The sequence below is a fragment of the Schistocerca gregaria genome, chromosome X (genome assembly GCF_023897955.1).
Source record: "Schistocerca gregaria isolate iqSchGreg1 chromosome X, iqSchGreg1.2, whole genome shotgun sequence".
Lineage (NCBI taxonomy): Eukaryota > Metazoa > Arthropoda > Insecta > Orthoptera > Acrididae > Schistocerca > Schistocerca gregaria.
The window spans coordinates 213369490-213383679 of NC_064931.1; the positions used below are offsets into that span (position 1 = coordinate 213369490).

Genomic DNA, 14190 nt, shown 5'->3' on the forward strand with positions numbered 1-14190 from the left:
AGTTCTAGGGGACTAATGAGCACAGCAGTTGAGTTCCATAGTGCTCAGAGCCATTTGAACCATAATACGAATGTTCAAACGCATGTATGTCTTGTTGTATGCATTGATGAAAGCGGCTCTCGGTATTATCATGGACACGCCTTAACATTTCTATAGATACTGAAGAGCAAGGTTTCACAGTCGTACTTTTAACACATCTGGGTTTTCCGGTTCGGTTTCGTAAACCTTGGCTTTGATAAAACACGATTAGAAAAAAAAAATCAAAGGGTGTTAAATCAGACAATGTCGCTGGCCATCTAATGCAACCACCACGACCTATCCACCGTTTGGTGTACACATTGTTGAGACGTTTCCCAAGCGGTCTACAATAATGAGGTGATGCACCATCGTGCTGAAACCAGTGTCTCACAGCTAACTGGAAAGGGATGTGTTCTAGGAGATGCCCAAGATTGATCCCATTCTGTAGGAATAGCAAATGCAGCCGACTAGTTAGTCTGGAGCCAAATAAATTGGTTAAATACGTTAATACCCCAGTGTGCTTGCGTTTGACGTGGCCGGAACCAGCGAGGATTTTCAGGAACCCAATAACGTAGGTTGTGTCTATTGTACTGGGGCGTCACCGGCGAAATAGCATTCACCTTCCCCTAGAATCTGCCTGATTAAATCTGGATTTACGGCTACTTTGTTTACAAGACATCTGCAGAACGATTCCCGATTTTGGAAAACGTTTCCATATAGCTGTTGGTGTAGGTGCAGCTTAAAAGGATGCCAGTTTCGTTCCTCCAAAATCCTTTGTACCGAAGACTTCGGTATCCCCAGGTCCAAGGCAGCTCTTCTTTCTCCTAATTACGATGAGAAATGGGTATTACTGGGCGAGATCTAATGACTTCCGTAAAATTAATAATAATGACGATAACTGTGTTATTCTTATTGTTATTACTATAAGTTCAAATAACACTGCAACCTAAATGCAATAGCACGAGAACACTTTCGTTTACAGTATATTGTACATAGGCGCTATTTTCATTTAAGCTGTGCTTACGGTGCTCCAAAATAATAATTTTCATGGCAACATCGAGAGCTTTGCACATTGGTCTATCCACTACACATTGTACCTTGAAAGCTCCCTCGATTCTTAAACGTATCTCTGTACGTCTAAAAACATGCGCTGAAGGTAGGCGTCGCGTGCCTCAGATGCACTGATGCGCGTCTCCCCATAGATTAGTATTATATACAGGGTGTCTCACCTAACTCTGCCACCTCAAATATCTCTGGAACAACAACAGATACTCAAAAACGTTTTTAACCAAGATGAACGTACGGCAGGGGCTTAGGAAACCAAATACTATGCGAAATTTTGAAACGTAAACAAATACTATTTTCAACTCAAACTTGTATATTTTTAAATGGACACCTATTATTTCGTATGCAATCAATAGCATCAAAATTCACAAAAATAATGGCTTTGCTTGCATCGCAATACATCAATTACACCCCGAGAAATTGCGAAGTGAAGTTGATGCTTGAAATAAATGAAGCGCACAGCTAGCGCACGTCCTGACACTCAAGCGTGCACCTCACGCTGCCGGTAATCGTGATGTGATTGACGTACTACGTCAGTGGAGTGTTAATGTATGGTGTGGTATTGTATGACGATACATCGGATCCTTTATTGTATGATTATATGATAGAGGAACAAACACTGGCAGCAGTTAATTCTGTAAAATATCTGGGAGTATGCGTACGGAACGATTTGAAGTGGAATGATCATATAAAATTAACTGTTGGTAAGGCGGGTGCCAGGTTGAGATTCAGTGGGAGAGTCCTTAGATAATGTAGGCCATCAACAAAGGAGGTGGCTTACAAAACACTCGTTCTACCTATATTTGAGTATTGCCCATCAGTGTGGGGTCCGTACCAGGTCGGGTTGACAGAGGAGATAGAGAAGATCCAAAGAAGAGCGGCGCGTTTCGTCACAGGGTTATTTGGAAGCCGTGATAGCGTTACGGAGATGTCTAACAAACTCAAGTGGCAGACTCTGCAAGAGAGGCGCTCTGCATCGCGGTGTAGCTTTCTGTCCAGGTTTCGAGAGGGTGCGTTTCTGGATGAGGTATCGAATATATTGCTTCCCCCTACTTATACCTCCCGAAGAGATCACGAATGTAAAATTAGAGAGATTCGAGCGCGCACGGAGGCTTTCCGGCAGTCGTTCTTCCCGCGAACCATACGCGACTGGAACAGGAAAGGGAGATAATGACAGTGGTACGTAAAGTGCCCTCCGCCACACACCGTTGGGTGGCTTGCGGAGTATAAATGTAGATGTAGATGCTTGGCTCATATTTCACTGATGGTACTCCGAAAGGGGAATAACTTAGCCCCTTCTTGCGCTGTAACTTACTTGAACCGGTCCACCTCTTATAATGTGTCCAATAATGCGGTATCAGAATGATGGATGTCCTGGGAATAATGTTTATTGTTACGAAATGGCAACTAGAGGTACAATTAGTGGTAACACACTTGCTTTCATGTTTCTAAACATCATAAATTTAGAAATATGTAACTTGTAAAGGATAGCAACGGCGTCACAGTTTCTGACGTAATGCATCGCATGTAGTACTTTGCTCAGAGCAGAGGTTGCCTGCAGTGACGCCTGCATCCTGCCGTAAATATGCCAATATCACCACGGCACGCTCCATCTCAGTGTACAGGTGTCTCATAATCTGGTCTGCTGAACTGCTTCTCATACTGTAACGTAATTGACATACGTTGCTACATTAAAACCTATTTTCTTGTGGCTTGTTACATTTGCCGCCATTTAGTCGATATGCCGGCCTTCAGTACTAAATTTTATTTTAAATTATGGCGAATTTTACAGAAATCCAACGGCAGCTGTGACACTGTATGCTGTCCGTCACGTCGAACCGTTGGCAACATCAGCAAGACACTCACGGAAACAGGAAGCAAGGCTCCCACAAAACGTCGACGTACAACGCCAGCGACTGACAATGGAAACGAAATTGCTGTTCTGGCTACTGTAGTGCACACAATCCTCAGGTGGGTGTACGAGAAATTGCACGAGGTGTAGGAATAAGCCACAGTAGTGTGTGCAGAATCTTGCATCGGTATCGGTTTCATCCGTTCCATATCTCATTGGACCAAGAACTGCACGGGAATGGCTTTGAATCCCGCATTGCATTCTGTCGTTTTGCACTTCAGCAGTTTCAAGGTAATATAGCATTCCTAAGCAATACGTTGTTTACGGACGAGACTTCATTTTCAAATCATGGTAATGTGAATCTGCGGAACGTGCACTACTGGTCCGTGCGAAGTCCCTACTGGATTCAGCAAGTTGGCCATCAACGACAGTGGAGTGTCAATGTTTGGTGCGGTATCATTGCTAACTGTATTGCAGGTCCCTATTTTTACCATGGAACACTGAATGGACGCCGATATGTGTCATTTCTTCAACACACACTAGCGCTCCTCATGGAGGATCTAGGATTGGAAACCCGTCTATCAGTGTGGTTCCAGCATGATGGATGTCCACCGGCCGCGGTGGTCTCGCGGTTCTAGGCCCGCAGTCCGGAACCGTGCGACTGCTACGGTCGCAGGTTCGAATCCTGCCTCGGGCATGGATGTGTGTGATGTCCTTAGGTTAGTTAGGTTTAAGTAGTTCTAAGTTCTAGGGGACTGATGACCACAGCAGTTGAGTCCCATAGTGCTCAGATCCATTTGAACCATTTGATGGATGTCCCGCACGATATGCAAAAGTTGCCAGAGACGTTCTAAATGCGACATTTAGAAATAGGTCGGTGGGGCAGGGAGGTACTGTGCGATGGCCAGCACGGTCCCCCGACTTGACGCCATTAGACTCCTTTCTCTAGGGCGCAGTGACAGAGCGTATCAAGAGCCCCCTACGACAGTAGAGGATATGCAACATCGTATTACCGCGGCGAGGCCTCTTCGAACATGTGTTGACATGACACAGTTTCTTTGGTCAAGATGTGGATGTATTTCCCATATTGGATATAATGCACAACGATACAGTTTCTGTGGGCGACAGGGCACTAGTAAATGTGTTTAGCAAAGTGATTTCAAGTGTGTTATCTCTATTTACAGCTCCAGGTGTCATTTCGCCAGAATAAACATACATTTACAATTTGAAAAACGTAACTTTGCGTTGGACGTGTTATTTGTTTATTTTTGTGGGTTGTGCATACGTTCACATTGTGAGAGCCCCGGACACAGTCAGCGTGAGGTGCACGCTTGAGTCTCATGACGTGCGCTAGCTGTGCACTTCATTTATTTCAAGCGTCAACTTCGCTTCGCAATTTCTCGGGATGTAACTGACGTATTGCGATGCAAGCAACGCCATTATTTTAGTGACTTTTCATGCTATTGGTTGCATACGAAATAATAGGGAGTATCCATTTAAAAATACACAAGTTTGTGTTGAAAATAGTATTTGTTTACGTTTTAAAATTTCGCATAGTATTTGGTTTCCTAAGCCCCTGATGTACGTTCATGCTGGTGAAAACCTTTTTTTGAATATATGTTGTTTTTCCAGAGATATTTGAGGTGGCAGAGTTAGGTGAGACATCCTGTGTGTTGCAGTTGTAACCTGTTTGAGTGTAAGACCCGAATCTAACTACAAGCAGGCGGCCACGCAACATTGTCGGAGAGGTAATCAGAGGAAAACGGACGCAGATGGCGGCAAGCTCGGTGGAGGTTCGCTTGCACTGCACTTCCCCTTTGGACAGCAGTGACGAGGAGATCGTTCTTGCACTAACGTATGCGGGGAAACATAAATATACAGATGACGGCTTGCGTGGGCCACCTGGTGTACATATATGCAATTTATAACAGCAAATATTTGCAATTTCGTTTTTGTATTATGTAGCTGGAGTGAGCCCCAACAAATAGTGCTCATCACGTCCTTCATGTGACGCCCAGTGTCACCGGAATGATTTTTAAAGCGTAATTTTAAGTGCCCGTTAGATAGAGCGGTCCCAGATTAGTTTAGTGCAGTATTTTTTATAGACATGTATTAATATGGACAGCAAAACTCTAAGAATGTATTCCAGCAGCGACAGTGCTGCTCGCTGGCCCGCGCATTGTTGGATGGGTTATCCCAAATTATTTCCACATGCTCTAAATGCCTGTTTTAATCCACATCCTAGAACCCTATCTATTGAGTGGTCAATGACAAACATTTTGACGTAGTACAGTGATCTTGTCACGCCTACTAGAACAACAAACGCCATTACAGTTACAGCCTTTCTCGATTTTAACAGAACTAATGACAGTGCTGAATGTAAGCTTCCCAGACCTATGACTAGACAACCCATCTAAAGAGCACAATGGTCGGTTTGGAGAGCTATAGATGGAACCAAGTATATAATACTGGTGCCAGTTTGTCATGTAGCTCTCCACCGCTTACGTAAATAATGGTGTATCACTTGCAGCCACGTAACAGATTGTAAGACCAAAGGTCACAAAATGTCCCAGAGGACAAAAGAAGATGATTGTTTTACGTCCCAGAAACAATGATGTCATTAGAGAAGGAGTACAAGCTCGGATTATTGGAGGATGGGGAAGAAAGTCGATCGTGCTCTTTCAAATGAACCATCCCAGAATTTGAAGTGATTTAGGGAAATCATGGAAAACCTAAATCAGTGGGGCCAGACGCAAGTTTTAAACCTCGTTCTCCCGAATGCGAGTGCAGTGTGCTAACCACAGCGCCACCTCGCTTGGTCCTAACGGGCAGGAACTTGAGGCGAACGTCACACCCTCTCAATGACAGTCGGTTGCAAGTCTGAGAGTAATGGCTGTTATCAGTGAATGCCGTCCATCTAAATAAATTCTAACGGAATATTGTAAAGGGAACTGGATGTAATGCACGTCTGAATGCGGGAACCGGGCTGAAAACCGTTGCTCACTGTGGCACAAACAACTGGACGTCTGCAATGGGCTACAAAAGGCAGAAATTGGACAGTAGCTGAGTGGTCTTGTGAGTCGCGATTATTGCTCCTTTTCAAATGGTTCTAGACGTTGAGTGCGCTGACAGCCCAGAGAGACATTTATACAACAGTATGGGGTGGGTCTAGCTGAGGCTAGATGTGGGTCGGTGATGTTTAGGAGGCGACTTCATACCATAAGCTGAGCCCACATATTGAAATTATCGCGAACATGTACCAGGTGATTTATTTCAACACTCTCGGTGGCAGTGTGTTGCTCTTTTTCATCTGCATTTTCTTGATGAGAATACTATGGATACGCTCGTCTTCCAAAATGTCAAAACCTGTGTACAGTGGGTTGCAGGCATATATTCGTGGCTTTATTAACACTGAGGGTACGTTTATGCTGCAGCCACGCTGCAGGCACCTCCCTGTTCTCTGCTAGTCAGTATCGTAGTAGTTGCATTTACTCCACAGCCTCAATCCTCGCTGCCCGCCGGGAGTAATTATCCTGCAGGAATTCACATATCGAGCAGAGTGCTAGCAGCGTCAAACGCGGCACTGCTGGAGTGACCTTGAAGCGGCCAATAATGCCTCAAGTTTCCGAACATGCGGCAGGGACCATAGCGAGCAGCGGGGCAAGCAAGGATGGTGCAGGTTAAATGGACCCGTAAGACGCAGTAGGTTTGATTCATCATCGGCGTACCATGCCAGCGAGCTGGCACCATATCGCACCTGGACTGGCCCATTAAACCACCCAATCTTAATCCCATAGAGAAGTCTGCAACTGTTTGGAACAGCTGGTGATTAGCAGCAATTGGAAGGTCTACCAGACATAACCATCAATTGCAGGCCTTAGTTGGATATGACATACTTAAAGAAACGTTTGGGCCAAAAGGCTAGTGGAGGTGTTACATGGCATTATCGTGGTTTCTCTTTTAGGACAACTATTTTTGTCTGGTGTGCTTATTGCATTATAAGCATTTTGATCTCACGTTTATCGTAGTTCAGCGTCTTGATCAACTGATCGCTACAAAATTAAGCACAATTTGGAAGACAAACATATCTTAACTTTTTATAAGTCCATGGCCAATATAAAAAGTATTTTAGTTTTTGTAGCACTTACCATCGACTGTCAGGTACTTATTGTTGCGACCTTCTTCTGTAGTCTCATAGTTGTTGATGAGTTCCATACATCTCTCCAGTGTTACGTCTTTCAGCTGTAAAAACGAAGGTAAGACGTTAGACAACTTTTGCTTCTTGTAATCGACACACACTTGATCATTATATAGTAGCACAGAAAACTTTATCACTAATGTACCGAATAGACAAAGCATGATACAATTATTCTTTGTACCCAATCAGCCCAAAAATTTTCCAGATTGGTTTGATAAAAATAGAGAAACAAAGATGTTAGTTTTAAGATTTCAGGTGTTCTACATAGTCTTCTCCTTCACTTGATTGAAACGCGCAGAACGTTTATAAAACCATGAAAAACTGTCAAAAAATTCCTTCTTTGGGATGTTGTTCAACATGCGTACCACAATGGATTGAATATCTCTTTGTAACACTATTATCGATATTACCAATAATGATCTTATCTAACTTCTTTGTCTGTGTCTTTACTTACTGTGACTTCTGTATAATCATGATCTTTCATGTAACGCCCATGTAAATGTTTCATTTACTGTTTCTGATAATTCACATAATTGTCATTAATCTATGGATGTAATTTCAGAATCATTGTTCTGTAAAAGAATGCAACGATCAAAACTTTAATTGTAATACTGCTTCATGTATAGGGGAATTAGGTTTCCAATCATGTAATACTTGGAGGAAGTCCCTTCGCAATGGGACTAACTAGGCGGGAATATAACAGGTGGATCTGGCGTTCGAAATGCAACGTTTCTGTGTGTCATGAGTCAGTTAGTGGTTAGCAGCATCTTGTGAACTGAGAAATACAGAAATACAGCAAGATTATGTAATATAGCCTCGGATGCGGAAATAGTTCGGCTTATTATTCATGACATAATTTGGTTAGTTCTGTCCTACAAAAATCTGACGCTAAGAAGGGAATTTTCAGAGCTTGTCACTCAGGAAGAGCCATGGGTACTTTTGCTGTCCTCTTTTGAATAGCACAGGAGATCGATGCTGCCACCACCTTCAGCTCAAATTATCAGTTGAGTAATGTATAAATGTATGGACAAGTTACATGGTTTCGTTTCTAATAATAATTCTGTGTGTAAACTTTGTGTTGGGCCACCGTATTTTATCCTTAGTCATTTACCTAGACAGGGCCCTACCCCAAGTGCTGTGATGAATCCAAGTATCCTGTTTTACTTAACTGAAAAACAGTTATCGTCTTTAACAGAAGTTAATAAGCTTGTGGAGCTGTTAAGTACATACTTATTTAGAGAGCATAAGTTTTGAAATACTCCACGTAGTTTTCTTAAATGGACAGTTAAAAGCATTCGGTTCAAAGATCTTCCTGAAATAATAGTGCTTACAGTTTCGCGTGTTATGTAGTTAGTGTTTCCCATATGTGTTGTGACTGAAGGGTTCAACCGGAAATCTACCGATAAATTTAAATATATTAAAATAACAGAAATCAAGAGTAAGCAGCTAGCTACAAATATTCAAACAATGCTAGATCGGTGTGTCACATATTCCACTTGAGCTGAGTAATATAAAGCAGTGAATGTTCCTTGAGAAAGCAAGTAATAATCACTAAATAAGATTTTATTACTTCATTACTATTTCAACACTAGTATCGTCCTATAATTAAATTGATCAAAGAACCTCTTGTCCAAGTAAGTAGTGCTCCACCATTAGTAATCGTTTTCCTATAATCGTCATCTTCCTACTGTAACGTACAGATAGGAAGCCAGTTGTTGCCTAAACGCATTAATACTCCACCTGTGAAGTTCAAGTTAGATCACTAGTACATTCCTTCCTAAATTGTGCTACAGTTTTGTATCTTATGAGATTACGAATAGTCAACCCCAATAGTTAACTTTCTTTATGAATCATGCTAGTACTGGGTACAACTTTGCCTAATGAGGCTGGCGACCCTTTCTTTTCATCTAATTACAGTTTACTAGATTACTCATAGAATCTTGTTTCGATTCCCGTTTACCTTGCTACTGCTTTTCTTCCATAGAAACCTTCAGGGAAACAAAATTAGTCAGATACCTTACCATTCCATGACGTTACGGTAACAAATTAAAAAAAAAAAATCATTTCACAGGGGAAACGTAATCATCATATTACCCGGTAATGTTACAGGTTATGTCGTCAAAGCATTGATCCTTCGCAAGAATTTCTGCACTTTGTCGTTTTGTGATTGGTTCGTATCGATAATAGCAAGTTTCGTCACCCGTGATAATTTTTTCCCAGAAAAGAATTACCAGAATTTTGCATTTCGATCAAGTACAAAGGCGTCGTCGCTTGTTATCTGGGATTCATAGTGTGGGGGAAAAGCTTTGTACGCACTTTTACTTTCTTCAAAACATTCTGGAGAGTGTCTTGAACTCTTCATTTAGAGATGTTGCTCCATTGCGATTTGTGACGCAACGGTGTTAACACATTACTGTCGCACGTCCACTACTTAACACTGCGGTCGTGCGGTAGCGTTCTCGCTTCCCACGCCCGGGTTCCCGGGTTCGATTCCCGGCGGGGTCAGGGATTTTCTCTGCCTCGTGATGGCTGGGTGTTGTGTGATGTCCTTAGGTTAGTAAGGTTTAAGTAGTTCAAAGTTTTAGGGGACTGATGACCTAAGATGTTAAGTCCCATAGTGCTCAGAGCCATTTGAACCTTAACACTGCCTCCACACAAGTGACTGGTCGAAAGCACATTTTAGGAAAGTGCGAGTCATCTATGAAGGAATCCGCATATAAGGCGCTGGTGCGACCTATTCTTGAATTCTTCTAGAGTGTTTGGGATCCGTACCAGGTCGGATGGAAAGAAGACACCGATGTAACTCAGAGGCGGACTGCTAGATTTGTTACCGGTAGGTTCGAACATCACGTAAGTGTTACGGAGGTGCTTCGGAACTCAAATGGGAATCCCTGGAGGGAAGGCGACGTTCTTTTCGAGAAACACTATTGAGAAATTTAAGAGAACCGGCATTTGGAGCTCACTCCTAAACGATTCTAACGCCGCCAACATACATCGCACATAATGTCCACGAAGATAAGATACGAGAAATTAGGGCTCATAAGGAGGCGTACGGAAAGTCGTTTCTCCTTCACTCTATTTGCGAGTGGAAGATGTGGTGGTGGTTAGTGTTTAACGTCCCGTCGACAACGAGGTCATTAGAGACGGAGCGTAAGCTCGGGTTAGGGAAGGATTGGGAAGGAAACCGGCCGTGCCCTTTCAAAGGAACCATCCCGGCATTTGCCTGAAACGATTTAGGGAAATCACGGAAAACCTAAATCAGGATGGCCGGAGACGGGATTGAACCGTCGTCCTCCCGAATGCGAGTCCAGTGTGCTAACCACTGCGCCACCTCGCTCGGTGCGAGTGGAAGAGGAGGGGAAATGGCAATTAGTGGTACAGGGTACTCTCCGCCACGCACCGTAAGGTGGCTTGCGAGATTTTATGTAGATGTAGATGTTGTTTACGGCTGTTGCTTTGAACTGGTACCGTAGTTAATACGCTGAAGCCACTTATATGCCAGAATTAAGTAAGTCTCGGAACTTTTCGGACTGGCGGTGTATTCCATATATTGACACTTTGCCCTTTTCATTATAACACATGGCAGTTAAAGTGTTGAATGCTATATGGTTAAAGTAGCACAGCTATAGAAAACCAGCGATTCGAGGAATATAATAAAATACAGACGTTACCCGATGTCCGTCCACAAAATTTCAGGGACTGTTCGCATCCGTCAGAAATCATGTAATAAGCAATGACGGTAAAACAAAAGGAACCGATTTACGGAAGCCCCTGTGTACAGATACAAAAGCACTGATGTGGTTGACGTCACTGCAGGAACGGCTAAGCATAACGTTCGTTGTGCCGCTCTACTATTGCTTTCATGAACCTAGACACGAGGTGCATACTGGCCAATTCTTCATTACTAGACCTATCCATATCGCTGTGTATCACAGTTAACTAAGAAGTAACTCTGCCAGAGAAGCAAATCCGAAGCAGAAGCGAACAATACTGAATTCAAGCTCGAGAGCGAAGAGTAAAGCAAGCATTACTGTCGCCAGCAGCGAGTACCATGACTGACAGGGGAACACATGGCAGTCGGATTTTTGTATTTTTTTATATTTAAGGTACTTGAAGCTCAGATATTAAATATCAATCGGTAAAAACAGGTGGATACAGCTCCCAAAATTTCTCGAGAAAATCGACTTTGAAGTTTCCCGTCTGTCTTTAATACGCTAAAGCCGAGTTGATTTTTCTCGACAGGTTGTGTGGCTGTGTTATAGAGCGCTCGCCTGCCACCTGTGTGAGGCAGGTTTCGTTCCCAGCCCTGGTAAAATACACTCCTGGAAATTGAAATAAGAACACCGTGAATTCATTGTCCCAGGAAGGGGAAACTTTATTGACACATTCCTGGGGTCAGATACATCACATGATCACACTGACAGAACCACAGGCACATAGACACAGGCAACAGAGCATGCACAATGTCGGTACTAGTACAGTGTATATCCACCTTTCGCAGCAATGCAGGCTGCTATTCTCCCATGGAGACGATCGTAGAGATGCTGGATGTAGTCCTGTGGAACGGCTTGCCATGCCATTTCCACCTGGCACCTCAGTTGGACCAGCGTTCGTGATGGACGTGCAGACCGCGTGAGACGACGCTTCATTCAGTCCCAAACATGCTCAATGGGGGGACAGATCCGGAGATCTTGCTGGCCAGGGTAGTTAACTTACACCTTCTAGAGCACGTTGGGTGGCACGAGATTCATGCGGACGTGCATTGTCCTGTTGGAACAACAAGTTCCCTTGCCGGTCTAGGAATGGTAGAACGATGGGTTCGATGACGGTTTGGATGTACCGTGCACTATTCAGTGTCCCCTCGACGATCACCAGAGGTGTACGGCCAGTGTAGGAGATCGCTCCCAACACCATGATGCCGGGTGTTGGCCCTGTGTGCCTCGGTCGTATGCAGTCCTGATTGTGGTGCTCACCTGCACGGCGCCAAACACGCATACGACCATCATTGGCACCAAGGCAGAAGCGACTCTCATCACTGAAGACGACACGTCTCCATTCGTCCCTCCATTCACGCCTGTCGCGACACCACTGGAGGCGGGGTGCACGATGTTTGGGCGTGAGCGGAAGACGGCCTAACGGTGTGCGGGACCGTAGCCCAGCTTCATGGAGACGGTTGCGAATGGTCCTCGCCGATACCCCAGGAGCAACAGTGTCCCTAATTAGCTGGGAAGTGGCGGTGCGGTCCCCTACGGCACTGCGTAGGATCCTACGGTTTTGGCGTGCATCCGTGCGTCGCTGCGGTCCGGTCCCAGGTCGACGGGCACGTGCACCTTCCGCCGACCACTGGCGACAACATCGATGTACTGTGGAGACCTCACGCCCCACGTGTTGAGCAATTAGGCGGTACGTCCACCCGGCCTCCAGCATGCCCACTATACGCCCTCGCTCAAAGTCCGTCAACTGCACATACGGTTCACGTCCACGCTGTCGCGGCATGCTACCAGTGTTAAAGACTGCGATGGAGCTCCGTATGCCACGGCAAACTGGCTGACACTGACGGCGGCGGTGCACAAATGCTGTGCAGCTAGCGCCATTCGACGGCCAACACCGCGGTTCCTGGTGTGTCCGCTGTGCCGTGCGTGTGATGATTGCTTGTACAGCCCTCTCGCAGTGTCCGGAGCAAGTATGGTGGGTCTGACACACCGGTGTCAATGTGTTCTTTTTTCCATTTCCAGGAGTGTATTAAATAAGCCTGTATGTTCCATTAATATTCTCCTGAGGCTTAAAATACAGAAGGATGAGAAAGAACTTAATTTTGTAATTTTTAAAAAATTATACAACCTTTTATAAAAGATCAGTAATGAAGAACTTGTATTGCAATGAATAATGGATTTTTGTGGGCTATATGTAATTAGTAATAAGACATGCACTTTCCATAAAAATAGGAATTATATATCTGTTGATTAGCTAGTATGTGATGAATTTTATATTTAAATTATGTAGGTATTCCAAATGAACGTAAAAAACGGACAAATAATGACCGAAAGGAGACCCCACCCAGCAATTACGTGTTTTCAACTTCATAGGATTGCTGACAGAACATGCACCTCTGTTTAAAAATCTGAGTTAGCCACGAACCGAACCTAAATACCTTACGTGGCTGGCGAACAATCTACCAAACAGCCACATGACCTATCTAGAAAAACCGGCCGTACTTTAGCATATTAAAGGTAGTCGGAAAACTTCACAGTCGATTTACGAGAATTTTTGCGAGTGACATCGACATATTATGGAAGATTAATATTTGAGTTCTGAATTTCACGTACAATAAATACAAAAAATTCAAAAAACGGATAGCTGTGTTGTCCCCATGCGAGATGAGGGAGTCAGCATTGTACCATTTTGCAGTTATTTTCGGTGCAATATAGGTACTAAGAAAAGTAGAGGAAAGAAATCAAACGAAAACATGTGTTCGGGTTCATCCTGTACAGTGTGCCCAGCAGAAAGCTACCTGACGAGAGTAACATACACTGTGCGTGCATCACAATAACAACACTATTTTTCAGTCTGCATTGCTGCGTCCTTCCTTTTAAGTCATTCCTCCTCATTGGCCTGGCACCTGTTGCTGTATAGAAAGGTCTTCTTCACTAAAATTTATTTCAATCCAAACGGAGGGATGTCGTGAATTCCCGAAAACTTCGTTAATTGTGTTTTTCAGACTTAAGCGCCTAACTAATTTAGGATCTACTTAAGTGGAAAATCAGAGCACGATTCGCCTAAACGTAGTTGGGAAATCTTCTATAGGGCGCATTCAGCATTTCCAGCTTACTAAGTCCATGCTCATTAACCAAGTTCAACGATTCGGTTCAGGTTTGGTTCATCACCTTGTGGTGAATAATATGCATCTTATTTTAGTTATTGTTTTGTTATTCGATTCAAGTGTTATGCAATATTCGACACATTTATTTATTGTTTTCTGAAGACCTGTCCTCTTTTTCAGTCTAAAGCAGGACGTTCATCACATTCGATACACTAAATATTCTCTAGGTAATAGCGT

General features: G+C 43.7%; 1 protein-coding gene across 1 annotated transcript in view; it reads right to left on the bottom strand.

Moving 5' to 3' along the window:
• The window catches only part of LOC126298384 (inactive phospholipase C-like protein 1), a 1421164-nt gene that overhangs the window by 199389 nt on the left and 1207585 nt on the right, over nt 1-14190 (bottom strand). Inside the window, exon 7 of the mRNA XM_049989691.1 lies at nt 7084-7177. Within this exon, the coding sequence (XP_049845648.1) occupies nt 7084-7177 (94 nt within the window). The remainder of the gene's footprint in view (nt 1-7083; nt 7178-14190) is intronic.